This window comes from Oryza glaberrima, chromosome 11, assembly GCF_000147395.1.
Source record: "Oryza glaberrima chromosome 11, OglaRS2, whole genome shotgun sequence".
NCBI lineage: Eukaryota > Viridiplantae > Streptophyta > Magnoliopsida > Poales > Poaceae > Oryza > Oryza glaberrima.
The window spans coordinates 24547103-24562475 of record NC_068336.1 but is presented as its reverse complement, the minus strand read 5'-3'; the positions used below and the strand labels follow the sequence as shown (position 1 = coordinate 24562475).

Here is a 15373-nt window from a genome sequence, read left to right as displayed (position 1 = left end):
GACCATCCCCCGCGTAGGCGTGGCAGTGCACGGAGCATGCGGCGGCGGCGACGGCGAGGTCCGCCTCCTGAGTGCCGTCAGCCTTCCTGAGCCTCACGTGGTCCTCTCCCACCGGGGACTGAGAGAGAGGATAGAGATAACAGATAAGAGGGAAGAAATAGGATGACATTGGGCCCACGTGGGTCCCACCATTATTTTTATTATTTTGTATGTGCAATGGGTCCCACGGGTTTATTATTTTTCCGGATCAAATTGCCACGTAAGCGCCACGTCAGTGCCATGTCAGATAAAGACCGAGTCAACTGAGCCACGTAGGCGCCACGTCAACCAAAACCGCTATCAAAACCGCCGAGGGACCTCGTTTGCCTGGTTTTCGTAAGTTGGGGGATGGGTCGTACCCGGTTTTGCGGTTCAGGGACGAAAATCAGACTGGACGACAAATAGAGGGACCAAACGTGAACTTATTCCTGGTTGACATTGGCCCGAATTGCGGTAATATGGACCGGCCTATAATTAAGTTTTACGTGGGCCCATTTCTCAGCCCAATTTGAGATGCATATGTCTGTAGTGGACCGTCTGTGATGGCTTGCGCTTCCTGTGATTTTTACTAAAGCTATCACCAGGTTTACATAAGTCAAATTGATCGAAATAAACTGGCATACAGGCACTACAACCCGTCTCTACCTCTTCCGGTCGCCGCCCCCATCCCGAGTCTCACCTTTAGCCACCGGCCACCGCTCGCTGCATGTTTGTTTGTTTTTTTTTTTTTTTGCATGCGCGCAGTGAGCGATGGCTCGCCTTGAGCCACCGGCCATCACTCACTGCGCACCTGTTGATCAAGCTTTGCCTATGTCGCTGGCCATCATCCCCAGCCCGAGCCTACCTCCACCCAACAGATCGAGCTCTACCTCTTCCTGCCACTGCCCACCACCCCCATCCAGGCCTCAAGCCACTCCCGCCAATTGAGAGAGATAGTGAGAGGGAGATCAAGTGAGATACATGATGATCCATGTGCTATATATGAACACATTTACACATCACAAACAAGGACAGATCCAGGAAAAAAAAATGGGGGACTCAATTACAAAGTTTATTCAATCTTCAGCCATCTAGAGATCTTTAGTTCATCATTCAGGGTGAAAAAATCGAAAAGGGTGCTCCGAGGGTATCCATAGGTCTCGTGGGTGTAGGGGGGACTTGAGTCCCCCTACACCCACGTTGGATCCGCCCCTGATCACAAAATGACGATATATAGTTTGTCTGCTTTAACTTTATAAGCTTTAAAAAACTAGACAGCATCCCATCTTTTTCAGACTTCAGTAGTTCAGTAGTAAGCTGGTTGACTGGGTGTTTGTAACTGGTCACACTCGCACTTGGAGGAGCTCAGCATCGCAACAAGTTCTGACATGCTTGGCCTCTCTTCAGGACTCTTCTGAATGCACAACAATGCTATCTGAACCCATCTCTTTATCTCGGTTTGAGGCTCGCCATTTAAAGATGGATCGATGAACTCCATTGTCCTTCCCTCGTGCCACAAGTCCCAAGCCTGACAGAAAACAAAGGAACATTAATTTACAGATTAGTAACAAACTCTGATACTGCAAAATAGTTTTCTTTTTTTTTCTTCTCAGAAGAATATATATATATATATATATATATATATATATAGGAAATTCACTTACCCATTTATTAAGAGGCCCATAATCGAGTCTTTCCGCTGTTAGGGCTACTGGAGGTGGAGGGAGTTTCCTTCCACCAATGACCTGAAGGAGCGTAGCACCAAAGCTATAGACATCTGACTTGAAGGATAAGCAGCCTTCTTCATTATATTCGGGGGCAATAAACCCACTGAAAAGATATGAAGGAAAAATAAAATCTCATATAGTTCCACGACCAAAAGTACTATCCGCACATGTACTTGAAAGTATAATTGTATCTCATGTACAACTGTGGCGCTTAATTTGCTTGGTAAAACACAATTGTGCACTCCTTCAACTCTTCAAATCAACACACTGTTATATCCTGGATCGATCCATCCTATATTGGTTAATTTTTGTTTTCTCCTAGTATTAATTACTAGTTGCCATGGGTGGGCTGTTTGATCTTGTTAATAATCGAATACAGAGTATATAGCTAGATATGTATGTATAGACAGATAATCTTACCGTGAGCCCGCCACAATATTAGTGTAGTCCATGTCCACACCTGGCTTTAGTGTTTTGGATGTTCCAAAGTCACAAATTTTAGGGTTCAAGTCAGAATCCAAGAGTATATTGCCTGGTTTTAAGTCGCCATGAATAATACGTAGTCCACATAGCTTGTGTAAATATAGGACTCCCTGAGCTATCCCTTGAACTATACGGGAGCGGTTAGGCCAGTTCAGCGGCCTCTCTGATCTCTTACCTGCACAAACATTTTGCAATCTTATATCACAACTGGGTAGATGAAACATTTTAGAAAAATATATATATGCATATAGATATATAAAAGCTAGCAGATGATACGTGCCGTATATGAAGGAGTCTAAGCTTTCATTTGGCATATATTCGAAGATCAAGATCCTCTCTCTCTTCTGAATGCAATATCCCAGAAGCCTAACTATGTTTGTGTGCCGAAGTTTTGGAATTAGCTCAATTTCACTTTCTAAATGATGAAACGGGGTTTGCCATTCAAATGATGCTCTTTTGATAGCAACGATGTCTTGACGCAGTTGGCCCTAAAGAACACAAACATAAAGTATAAATAATGGTCCAATCTTAATTTATACAAGGAAAAACCTATGAAGCTATTTAACTGGACCCTCTAGAGAGGAGAGGTTGAAAGCAACTTCACTAAAAACTACTCTCTAAACTGCTAAATGCAAGAGGGAGAGAGCAAAAGCAAACACATTACCTTGTAAACAGAGCTAAAGCCACCTAGGCCTATCTGTTTTTCCAGTGAGAAGTTATCTGTAGCCTTCAGTATCTCAGAAAACGCAAACTTCATAAGACCTGTTACCAGATTTGGAGAATCAGGGAACATGCATCTTGAGACATTGATTTTTAGTACTTCAAATTCAGACTTCAGACCATCTTTTTTTTCCATGTCACCGTGGGAACTACTTTTGCATCTGTATGGAAGGCATAGTCTAGCTTCAAAAGGAAAAAGTATGGAAGACATGGTTTTACAACAAATTTCAGTGTGTAACCCATTACGGCATTACCCAGTCCTTGAGCAGCAGCTGTTTCCTTCTGGGGACTTTCCGAGGTTAAATGAAGAAGTAACTACCTCATCCTAAGCCTCCCATTTCTCTTGTCAAAACTGGTACAGTTAATTTACAGGGAGTTCTTTTTTCTTTTATGAAGTTGACCTATTAAGCTATATGCAACATCTCAAAACATTTTTCTTCCGTTCAAAAAAAAATTCCGTTAAAAAAAAACATTTTTCATCGTTCTTTTTTTTTTACTCCTACTCAAATGAAAAGGCAGAGCTCCTGCCAGTTTTCCTTTAGAAAAAATTAGATTGATAGATTGAGGCTAGCTAATTACCTAGAAGAAACATAGCAAGCTTAATCAAGCAACCCAATCAGAGCAAAATGAATGACATCTTCTTGGAGAGATGAGTAACAAGGTAGCACCTGGCGTTTGGACAGTGTGAAATCTGAGAGGCACTCCAACCACTGGATAATTTCGTAATTCGTCTGTCACTCCATCCCTATCATTATTGAACAACACAATATATAATATATTATGAATGATAGGAGTACATCTGTATTCATTTTAAAAGAAGAATCTGCCACCCTACTAACTCTACACTAAATTCTTTCATCAAATGCTCCCTGAACTTCTTCAATATTACATATTAGTCCTTCCACCCATTATTATTTGGTCTGAAAATACGCATTTATCATGAAATGGTCTACAGCAACCAAATTGTCACATATTCATGTAGCATAAAAGCTATCTTGTTTTTAAGAATCAGACTTATGTAATAAATGTTAAGTATTTCCTGTAACAAAAATTAAGTATGAAAGGTTTGTTCAATGAAAATAAAAATCATGTTTACTTGTTATATAATAGGTATGATTCATTTCAACTGGCAGATCTATGCATAAGCTGTGGGGGTCAGCTGACCCTATAGATTAAAAAACATCCGTACAAACCTTGATTTTCATGTATAAATCTAGAAAAGTTAAATTCCTAGCTCCGTCATTTTACAAACCAATAGGAATTGATCCCACAGGGTTAAAGTCCTAGCTCCGCCATTTTACATGTAGTCTATGTCAACTTTCACCTGCTCAGCTCTCATGGAGCTAAGCTCAAGTCCACGGTTGTGATTCATATGGGCTTTACAGTAGAGCGATGAACTTTGGGTGCCATCTAATCATAGGACAAAATCAATACATTAATTGACCATATATAAATTATTATTAATTTCCTTTAGTGGAAATCATTCCAAGTGTCTAGTGTAGCAAAAGTAGCACTCATTTGGTTCTTTTTACTTGCAGTTTACAATATCAACATGGTCTCGATATTTACAAATAATATTAAAAATACAACTACATGAAAGTATCTTTCATGACAATCTACTTGTATGATTTTTCACATGTCAAACTTTAATGCTTTTAATACTAGTGATTTTGTATTTTGAGGTCTGAATGCATCCAGCCATATTTGTATACAGGGAATGGCTTGATTGCACAATTTTTTTAAAAAAAAACCTTGATAATTGGACGCATACTTAATGAAAAGGAAAAATCTTAATTTCACGCATTTTGAGTCAAACATCAAAATGTCTTACTTGGCTAGCACACGAGTATTAAATGGCAATAATCCCACAGGTACGCCTTGTGCAATGTCCTGAGATAACATATATAATCAGCCTTGGACTTGGTTTATGCTGCATATATATTAATTTTATTTTTAATTTAATTTTCAGCTGTTGTATTATATATATATATATATATATTACTTTCTTAATTTGTTTTTAAGGAAAAAGAAAAGGAAGTTATAAGAGCAGAAATTGAAATTTCACTGAAATAAATTCAATTCCCATATCTATTATATTATTAAAGGAGTAGAAAAAAGAGCCTCACGTTCGTTCTCATGGCCTAGAAATTCTCACATTAATCGGAGAAAAAGAAAAAGCAGAGTCCATATAGAAATATAATTTAGAAATAGCTGAAATTCGGAATTAAAAAATAGGAATATTAGAAGAGGAGACTAGAGTCCATATAGAAATACAATTTAGAAATAGTTGAAATTCGGAATTAAAAAATAAGGAATATTAGAAGAGGAGACTAGAGTCCATATAGAAATACAATTAGGAAATAACTGAAATTCGGAATTAAAAATAAGAAAAATTAGAAGTAGAGTATAGAGTCCATATAGAAATACAATTAGGAAATAATAGAAATTCGGAATTAAAAATAAGAAATATTAGAAGTGGAGTATAGAGTCCATATAGAAATATAATTAAGAAAAAAAATAGAAATTCGGAATTAAAAAATAAGGAATATTAGAAGTAGAGTATAGAGTTCATATAGAAATACAATTAGGAAATAATAGAAATTCGGAATTAAAAATAAGGAATATTAGAAGTAGAGTATAGAGTCCATATAGAAATACAATTAAGAAAAAAATAGAAATTCGAAATTAAAAAATAAGGAATGTTAGAAGTAGAGAATAGAGTTCATATTGGAATTTAAAAATAATTAAAATTCGGAATAAACATAATAAAATTAAAATTAGAGTTTAGAGTCCGTATAAAAATACAATTTCCAAATAACTAAAATTCAAAATTAAAAAAAACATGGGAAGAAGAGTTTAAAGTTAATATAGGAATATAATTTAGAAGTAACTGAAATTTGAAATTAAAAATTAAAGAATATTGAAAGATGAGTTTATATAGAAATACAATTTAGAAATAGCTGAAATTCGGAATTAAAAAATAAGGAATATTAGAAGAGTAGACTAGAGTCTATATAGAAATACAATTTATAAATAATTGAAATTTGGAATTAAAAAATAAGGAATATTAGAAGAGGAGACTAGAGTCCATATAGAAATACAATTAGGAAATAACTGAAATTTGGAATTAAAAATAAGGAATATTAGAAGTAGAGTATAGAGTCCATATAGAAATACAATTAAAAAATAATCGAAATTCGGAATTAAAAATAAGGAATATTAGAAGTAGAGTATAAAGTCCATATAGAAATACAATTAAGAAAAAAAAGAAATTCGAAATTAAAAAATAAGGAATATTAGAAGTAGAGTATAGAGTCCATATAGGAATTTAAAACTAACTAAAATTCAGAATAAACATAATAAAATGAAAAGTAGTGTTTAGAGTCCGTATAAAAATATAATTTACAAATAACTAAAATTCGAAATTAAGAAAAACATGGGAAGAAGAGTTTAAAGTCAATATAGGAATACAATTTAGAAGTAACTGAAATTTAAAATTATAAATTAAAGAATATTGAAAGATGAGTTTAGAATTCACATAGAAATACAATTAGAAATAATAAAAATTCAGAATAAAAAAAATAAATATTCAAAGACAAGTCTAGAGTCCATATAGGAATATATATATAATTTACAAAGAACTAAAATTTGATATTAAAAATAATTAATAACTAACACGTATATAAAATATAATATGAATATTACACATAAGTAGTTTCGTAAAGTTATTGCAAAATTTAAAATTATGTTGTCATTGTAATATATTTTAATAATATAATGAGAAAACATATATGCTATTATATGAGAGAAAATATAGTGATGCTAGCCGCGCAATCTACACGGGCCACCATGCTAGTTTGTACTGTGAGATCAAAGTGGAGGTACTACGCTTAATTACCTGAGCACCAACGCTGTCATGAGTCATCTTGAGAAGGCGCGTGTCTTCCCGGTCCATGACCTGGAGGACCAACTGAAGGTCACCGCGCTGGCGGTCCAGTTCCTGGAGCATCGCGCGGAGCTCGTCGGCGAGCCTGCCGGCCAAGAGGAAGAGGCACACCGAGTTCTTGCTGCTAAATCTCTCGACGAGGACGCATGCGCGGCGGAGGACATCTTCGAGCTTCTCCTTCTCCTTCCTCACCTCCGCCGTCTCAGCATCGTCTTCCAGCCACGGCATCAGGCTGGTGAACGTGTTCGCACGGAGGGAGAGCTGCCTGCACTCGTCCTTGTTCCATCGGACCTTCTCCACGCGCTCCCCAATCATGGCGATCAGCTCGAGCGCCCCCAGTCCGGCCAACTGAGCGATGTTGGCAGCTTGCCCCACGCAGTTCCACGATGCCATCGATCTGGACTCGACCAAAAGTGATGGTAAGTAACTAAATATTATCAACCGATGAATCCATGCATATGAAGAACCAAAAGATGCAGCTAATCGAACAAATTAAGCGTACAAACCAGCTCTGGCGGTCTGGCCTGTATGTGTCTTACTAATTTCTTCACTTTGCCAAGGCAAAGCAACCTTAATTGAATTATGCAGCTATATAGCTCGCTCACTATGCAAGGAAGACCAAGCCAGCATGATTCATACATAATATTGAGAGGTTAACTGAGGACAAAATTGACCATCGAGGCTAGCATAGCAAGGTCCAGGTCTTTGTATAAATTATGCAGAGGAAATAAACTAAAGGACACACAACCTGACAAATTTGAATTCTTTGATACATAATTAGCTCCATTTTCTGGTGTTTACCACACAACTACTATCAGCAACATAGTGATCACTAATTAGAATATTTCTATACAGATTGATCGCCCTTGATTTTTATCAACTACAACTATAGATAAACAATGACACACTAATAGCCAGTCCTTGCCCACTGGCACCAGCTAAAAAATTCGGGCTGGTAAAGCCTCCTTCCAAAGGTGTGAATGAGTAGCGTGTAGTTATAATCCATGGAATTAATTGTCATAAGTTCATAACAAATTGCATTGTGTTTGACTATGCATGTTCAGAACAGGGTCCGTTTTCTCGTCATTGGGAAAAAATCTTAGGATGGCCCAAGATAGCAAGATGATAGCTTCGCGAGATTTTGTTCCATGGTTGAGAGCAATGCTAGTTAAATTTGCTAACTAGGGGAGAGGCAGAGAGCACTAATGTCATGTAAACTCTATAATGCAAAACAACTCACGAAGGCAGACTCGCATAGCATGGCCTAGATAACTGATTTGCCGATTATTCGACGTTATCAATTTTTTATGGGTGCTTTTACAGTACCTTGTACTAATGCCGGTAGTTAGCACGGAAAGATCATGCTCACCATGGGATCTTGTTAGTGCTGCAGGACATGTTGGCACTGAACATGGTAACCACAGGTAGCAACTTCCTTGTCTGCAGCGATCAACTCATGGTCTTCATGTTGAACAACTTTCAAATTCTCATATGCAATCATCCTTTATGCTTCCACTAAAACCTAGTAGTAACATCTACAAGGAAATAGTATTGACTTGATGACTTCTGAAGAAGCTGGAATATCATAATTTCATATGGTTAGATATATACATGAAGATGCTCTACTATATACTCTGAAGATGCTCTACTATATGTATATGAAGATGCTTTGCCAATAATTGAATGGAGTAGATCTTTAAAAAAATGATTCCAAGCAACTTTGATTAGGTGAAGGATGAGTGTCATGAGACTACCCAAGATTGGACTGGTACTTAACAGAGCCTATCATTCAGGCTTGCAGGATTTCAGGGGAAATCCTGCAAAAAAAAGAAAAAAAAAGAAAGAATTTAATTGTGTTTACATGCTAAAAGTTGGGACTAAAAATTTGTGCACTAATCTTAAAATCACGAGAAACATCACTACTCAATACTTGTACATAAGGATTGCGACAGCATGTTTTGATATAGCTAGTTACAGTGAAACAGCAAGTGGGACTTGCAAAAGTAAATTCATGGCTATATATCTTAGCGAAAACCAAAAGATGAAGAGCAGAACTTCCAACCATCACATTATCACCGACGAGGATACACAGAGACTTTTATCTAAAAAAATAACACATGCATATGAAACTAACAACCTATGCATTTCTGTGCAGCATCCCATCATCTGCCTTGCTGCTGCCACTATTCTGCAGGTTACAAGCTTGAGCTCTTAGCAGTTAGCACGATGTAAGATGTATGGTAGACCACAGGCGAGTATGAAAAAGGATGATCGCAACTTACGCACCTTGCTCGTTTCTGAAACTGCAGAGGTACAGATTTTTAAGAAGACTAGCACACTGGGCATGGAACGCACGGCCACTTGCGTTGATCTTCCCTGCGCGGCATTTCATCGAACAGGTGATGAGGTGAGAGCTCCCGGCCATGGAAACCTCCCACTCCTTCGCTCTTCCCCGTGCGAGCAGAGGAAACACCGCAGGACTTCATATACTCTGGCGACCATGGCCGGATCCCGGAGCGGTCTCCCCGCCGCCGCGGCCGGCTATCTGCCCATCTCCTCGCCGCCGCCGTCTTCCACGCCACGCGGCAATAAAACTTCCTCCCGAGGCGGAAGGCCTCAACTGAAAATTTTCAAACAGAACCCTCTTTTGCTTGTATAGGTTGCAGTGATACGGACATACTTGCAAACGAAAAGTAATTTTGTAAATAATTTTTTTATATACGTGTTCTTCGTGATCTAAAATCAAATGCTGAAAAATAAACTTTGATAAGAAAACTTTTTTTTTTCGAACGCGCAAAAGGATTGCACGTCAATATATTAGAAGAATACAGTTTGATACACGACGTACTCAGCCAGACCGGCCTATGCCAAGGAAGGAAGAAAAACAAAAAAAGGAAAGGAAAAAAACTCGAAACGACGGTAACTCTACTCCAAACAGCGGGAGGGGGCAGAGCCACTCTACGCTCCCAACAATTCCCCAAAGGAAGCAACGGCCGCTAACGACCACAGTCGGCCCTCTGAAAGGATGGACTCTAGGACTACTGCGACAGAAGAGAGCACGGAGTCAAAGACCCTGGAGTTACGTTCCTTCCACAGTTGCCATGAGACTAGGAGGACTAGGGAGTCGAAGCTGGCACGGAGATGATCAGGCAAACAAGCCCTAGAGATGGGCACCAATCCTGCAGCCAGCTGCCACGGAGGGGAGAGAGGGCAGCCCAACTAGAAGACGACAACACCCGTAACCAGATCTGACGAGCGAACACGCAGTCAAGGAGGATGTGGTTCGCCGTCTCAAGCTCTTGAGCGCAAAATGGGCAGGCCGAGTGGCTATCAATGTCGTGCTTATGGAGGAGATCAGCCGTCCAATAGCACTACTGAAATGCAAACCAGAGGAAGAATTTGTACTTAGCAGGGCCCTTCGCGTGCCAGAGAAGATCGGTACAAGCAAAGGAGTGCTGGCCAAAGAAGAACGCTTGGTACGCTGAACGCGCCGAGTAGCGCCGAGTAGAAATTTAAATTTAAGGTTGAAAATTTAAATTTTAACCGATATAAGTATAAGTATAAGTATAATGGAAAAGACTAGACACTATTATTTGCAGAGAACGCCCTCTTTCGGATCGGTACCAGTGCTTCTGTAACTTTTGCAAAAATAGTAGTGCGGCGGCTAGGGTTAGAGAAGATTGACGTCTGGTCGCGGGGAGGCGGGAAGCTGCCGGAGCAGAAGAAAAGGCTGCGGCAAGGCGCCGCCCCGAGGCCAGCCGTCAGGGTCGCGGTGGACCGGAGGAGACAAGATCGCCGGCTCGCCGCAGCCACCACCAAGCAAGCACCAACCCATCTTCAAATGGCGAGGTGAAGCGAAATGCCCAATTGGCATCAAAGCAAGCCCGGCGCCTTAGCCCTTGGGTACGGATCTTTAGAGGAAATGCTTCATACCATTGCATCCTGCAGACATTTTTGTAGGGGTTTCTTGTGGATTTTAGGATTGATTGGGATATGATAATGTGCAATAGGATCAACCCCATAGCCAAATTGCATCCATTTGCTTACCCCCCATTTCAGTTTTGTGCTGTTCAACAGCACGGGTGGTTTCTTCGTTGTCATCCAAATTAACTACGCTGTTCATCTAGCGATGTATAGATTGGTTTTATACCTATGCTGTTCATTTAGTGAAACAATTTTGCAAGCAGTTTATGCATTGCTGGTTGTTAGCATGCACTTACACAATTTAACTATGCCAACCACAAAGCAAACGCTCTGACATAGTTCAATGAGAGAAATACACCAGCTATTGCAAGTTCTGTTGTCTGTGTGAACTTTGGTTTACGTTCCTCTCTGAAAGATTTAATCTTCAAACTGATACGAGCTTACTATTGTTCTTTTTTAGGATGGGATGACTATACTCAGGTTCACTGAAAGCTAGACAGAACAAAAACAAAAAAGGTTCTGGTGGAGATATGTTATGCGTGCCGATGGATTGGGTGCTCGACGGGAGGGAGAGACTGCTGCAGCCTCGCCGCCCCAAAGCCTAGGTGAGGCCGAACAGAGAAGAGGGGACACTAGAGATAGGTTTATCTTCTTTTTTTTATTAATTCCACATGACTGTGGTGCCTCTCCTTATATGGAGCCGGCTCCTAATATACATCCTAACAACCTTAACTAATAAAGCCTAACAAACCTTATCTAATAAAGCCTAACAATCTTATCTAATAATGAGAGGGGCTGAGTTCTGCCCATAACAAGATACCAGCTTACAAGAAAACATCAACTTCAGAATGCAAAACGCCAAAATGCATGTAGGCAGTAAAAATAATCAGAACTCCAGTAAGCAGACAGTCACCAACACCACCCCGGATTTCTAGTCATCTTCAAATCCCTTGCCTTCATGATCCACGATTTGAATTTCTCCTTCTTGGATGGCTTCAGAGCACAGCAGCATTGCTGCAAAAAGGAGGCGAGTTTGTAGCAACCAATCATATGTGAAAGCAACATCATTTTGAAAATAATAGTGCTGCAGTACTGTGTAAAGTTCTTCATCCTTGAAATTTACACTTGCATAGCTTAAACTACCTTTAAAGCTTAAGGTCCCTTAAACTTGCTGCTGGCCGGTGAAAATGTCCTGCAGCTTTTGCCACCTGCAGGTGGAAGTCCACAATAGCCTATACTGCCTCTTTTACTGACAGGCGAAGGTGAAAATGCCGTGCAGCTTCTACTGCCTACTTCACTGGCAGGAGAAATTCCTCCATAAACTGTACTTCCCACCTCACTGGCAGGTGAAATTCCACCCCGGCTCACATTGTGTGCTTCGTTGACACGTGGAAGTCCAGCAGTTTGCTTCACTGCATTGTAGACATCTCCCCAATAAGTTTCAGTGAAATCACTTCGCGAGTCATCTTCAAGCAGATCTTTTTCCAGAGACGCCAGAAACTCTTCCATGGTGTCACCTGCAGATGTGCTAACCTGTGACAACTGTTCTTCTGATACACGAGAACTATCATAAAAATAAATTTGTTACCATCAGGCATTGTGTTGTGCTTCAAAGAAGGCTGCTGCTGGGAACTAGACCCTTCTAAGGTATTATTATCCATGAAGGAAACTGACAGAACCTCGTTTTCGATGGCTGAAACTTGCTGGCTGGCTTGCATGGTCTGAAATTCTCCTGTGGAACATTCAAAGTAAAGCTGAGCAGTTAAGCTTTCCTTTAGAAGATACAATATTATTCAAAGAAGCAAATTACCACAGGCCTTCACGCTCTGGTCCAAAGTATTTGGATGGAACTTGGCCTTATTCGAAATATTCTCCGATGATGCACCAGATGGCAGTCCATTATTTGTTGAAGAAATCTGCTGGCATGTTGCTTGGATGTCAATTTGTTCTGTGTGATTTTCAGAAACTGGTAAATCTGTTCAGGGTATCAACAGAAGCAAGGCACAAATCAGGAAGCATTTGACATGAAGTAATTTCCACAGCAAACCATGAAGGAGTAATGGCGGCAATTAAGTTACTCAAAAGAGGCAAGCCAGACTTACTTGCTGGTGCTGGACTTGGTTGCATTGAGCATGATCCCTTAAGGTAACAATTGCCATTGCTGGTATGAAATGATTCATGTTCTTGAGAAACATTCATTTCTTCAGTGCAACTAGAATAAATTCCTGGTCTTGGCTTGCTTTCATGAGAGACATTCATTTCTTCAGTGTAGCTTGAGTAAATTCCTGGTCTTGGCTCGCATTTATGAGCATGGTTAATGATCATGTCCCAATCTTGATCAGAAATATTTCCCAAAATCTATGCAGGTTATTGTGGCATGTTACATTCTATAGGAGCACAGAATAGAAATAAATAATGAAATTCATTCCGTACCTTACGCAGTTCTTTGGGACTTTTATGGAAGAAGCATAAAAAATCCTCCACCGTCTTGATACCTTTATGCTGTAGTAACTTGTGCCTATCACCATTCATGGCAATTCGAGTCAGTTTGTATACAGCATCACAGGGAGAAGGATTTTCACTCTTCTTTGTTGCTGTACAGAAAGACACCAGGCATTAGATATAGAAGAATGAGGCCTAGTAGACATATGATTCAGTTATTGATGAAAAGGTTCGGTTTAAAAGGTTGTGTTCACAACTAGCAGACCATTGCCAGGATGCACAAAGGAAGATAGTTTCATATACCTTTTGCATTTACTGATCAAATTTACCTTACATAAAAGAACAGTTCTTCAAATTGAGGATTGTGGCATAATAAATGATAGAGAAGCCTCACTTTTCTAGTTTAGGGCCTCATTACTAAATGATGCTGGATGCTGCGGGTTTTCTCTTTTGAGTATGGCTGTTTAAGAGTTACTGGCCTTCTAATTAAAAGTAAAGATGCTATGAGGTGTGAAAATAAGTATCATGTTGAAAAGGTATTAGGAACTTGAATATAACAATGTTTTGCACTTGTCCTTTAGCTAGCTTATACAACAAAAGAATTTTGTTAGAGAGATTGACAGAATGCAAATATGTAAATGAGAGCTATTTATATGAAGAGTAATGTGTATGATTGTCTAAACTTTTGGTGCTAGGATGAAAATATTACTTACAGAATCCCCGGCCATCCTTTACGGCAAAAGATTCAGATATTCCTTCGAGGATTTTTTCTGATATGCTATCATCAGCTGCCATGACTCCTAACCTGAACTGCTTGCTTGGAAGAAAACTCGAGTTATCCTGGAATTTGGCACCACAGAGGTTAGCCACACCATTTTCCAGCCTTAGATAAAGTTCGTTGGCAAACAAAGGTGGTTTTCCAGGCCGCCCATATACTATGTTCTGAAGGAAGGAGTCTCTATTCCACTGCACTTTATTGTCCTTGTTAAACTCGCCATTCATGACAACAATCCTAACTTGCATTGAGGATAAAGGTCCATTTTGTGATAATCTTATTATCATGATCATATATGGCTACTTTGATAGGACTGCCGTCATCAGCTGTTATGACGTGTCTGGAGAACTTGTCGTTGCAACATCTGTTCTCAAATTTCAGTCGCACCGTTCTAATTTCTCTCTGATAAGATAAGCCCCTGAAAAGTTATGTTAAATGATCAAGTATACTATGTCCAAAATTTTAACTAATTAGAATCACCTACATAAAGTCTACTGAGTGTCAAGCCTGTGTACGACGGGCCAAAGATTTGATACTTCAATTTTCTAGAACAAGAGATTTCCTACCTGTGATTAGTGTGTTTCTTAACATGGTCCCCAGGAGTACTTATGTCCTGTCACAGAAACAAATTTACAATCATTAGTCAGAAAGAGCAATAAATAAATTCAGCTCAGCAAAGATGCTAAATTCTTCAAATGATGAGATTGTTTTTTGACATTGAAACACGGAATGACGGAAATGCTTTTCATAAGGATTTTTTTTCCTTGACTCAGTTTCCTTGAAGTTCCCATTTTGTTAGTATAAAAATGTCAAAAAAATTATCAAGCTTAGTTGCTATTATATTGGGCTGTCCTTTGGTTCATATCATTAGTTCTGATAATTGCAGATATTGCTGTTTTCCATAGTCTTCCGTTCAGTGACTGGGTGACTTTGGTAGATTTGTAGCCTTTGGTGTTACCATGCATTCTCACAAGGAAGTAAAGAACTATGAGTACTAAGTGTTAAGTGTATATATGTCCAGGGGTATTAGAGTCTTTTCATGTTCTTGTATACAATATAGTGATCATTGGGCCAACTCCAATTGTAACAGTAAATTCCCCAAATTACAGTCTCTTTTATCTTATGACATGGTATCATAGCAAGGTACTAGCTAGCAGCCACCGATCCTACTACCGTCGTCGGCGCCTTCCCGTCGGCGCGGCAGTCCCCATTCATCCCTCGTCAAGCAGCGAGCGAGCGAAGCAGAAGCAGTAGCAAAAGTTCAGTTCATCAGCAAGAAGCAAAAAGGAAAGGAGCAGCAGTAAATATTCGTTAAACATCAACAAGCAGCACCGGAAG

At 39.4% G+C, this 15373-nt stretch overlaps 2 protein-coding genes across 2 annotated transcripts; both read right to left on the bottom strand.

The window, feature by feature from the left end:
• Window positions 1-1077: 1077 nt before the first annotated feature.
• LOC127755858 (cysteine-rich receptor-like protein kinase 44) lies at window positions 1078-7287 on the bottom strand. Its single transcript, XM_052281481.1, has 6 exons — window positions 6855-7287; window positions 2893-2990; window positions 2509-2716; window positions 2166-2403; window positions 1683-1848; window positions 1078-1546 (listed from the first exon to the last, which is right to left on the bottom strand). Exons 1-6 carry the CDS (start codon window positions 7285-7287, stop codon window positions 1325-1327), a joined length of 1365 nt encoding a protein of 454 aa, XP_052137441.1. The 3' UTR covers window positions 1078-1324.
• A 4465-nt stretch (window positions 7288-11752) lies between these two features.
• Window positions 11753-12999, bottom strand: LOC127755202 (uncharacterized). The gene is made up of 5 exons (XM_052280861.1): window positions 12921-12999; window positions 12629-12793; window positions 12407-12550; window positions 11962-12335; window positions 11753-11832 (listed from the first exon to the last, which is right to left on the bottom strand). The coding sequence occupies exons 1-4, from the start codon at window positions 12943-12945 to the stop codon at window positions 11971-11973; spliced, it is 699 nt and encodes a 232-aa protein (XP_052136821.1). The 5' UTR covers window positions 12946-12999; the 3' UTR covers window positions 11753-11832; window positions 11962-11970.
• Between the last annotated feature and the right edge of the window lie 2374 nt (window positions 13000-15373).

Bases quoted from the DNA above. Each gene is read 5' to 3' on its own strand.
- LOC127755858 (XM_052281481.1), bottom strand. From the start codon at position 7,287: ATGGCATCGTGGAACTGCGTGGGGCAAGCTGCCAACATCGCTCAGTTG. The intron at 2,991-6,854 runs GTGCTCAGGTAA...ATCTGGTAACAG, and splicing joins GATGACTCATGACAGCGTTG to GTCTTATGAAGTTTGCGTTT. The intron at 1,547-1,682 runs GTAAGTGAATTT...GTTTTCTGTCAG, and splicing joins ATGGGCCTCTTAATAAATGG to GCTTGGGACTTGTGGCACGA.
- LOC127755202 (XM_052280861.1), bottom strand. From the start codon at position 12,945: ATGCAACCAAGTCCAGCACCAGCAA. The intron at 12,794-12,920 runs GTAAGTCTGGCT...TACCCTGAACAG, and splicing joins ACCAAGTCCAGCACCAGCAA to ATTTACCAGTTTCTGAAAAT. The intron at 12,551-12,628 runs GTAATTTGCTTC...AATGTTCCACAG, and splicing joins CCAGAGCGTGAAGGCCTGTG to GAGAATTTCAGACCATGCAA.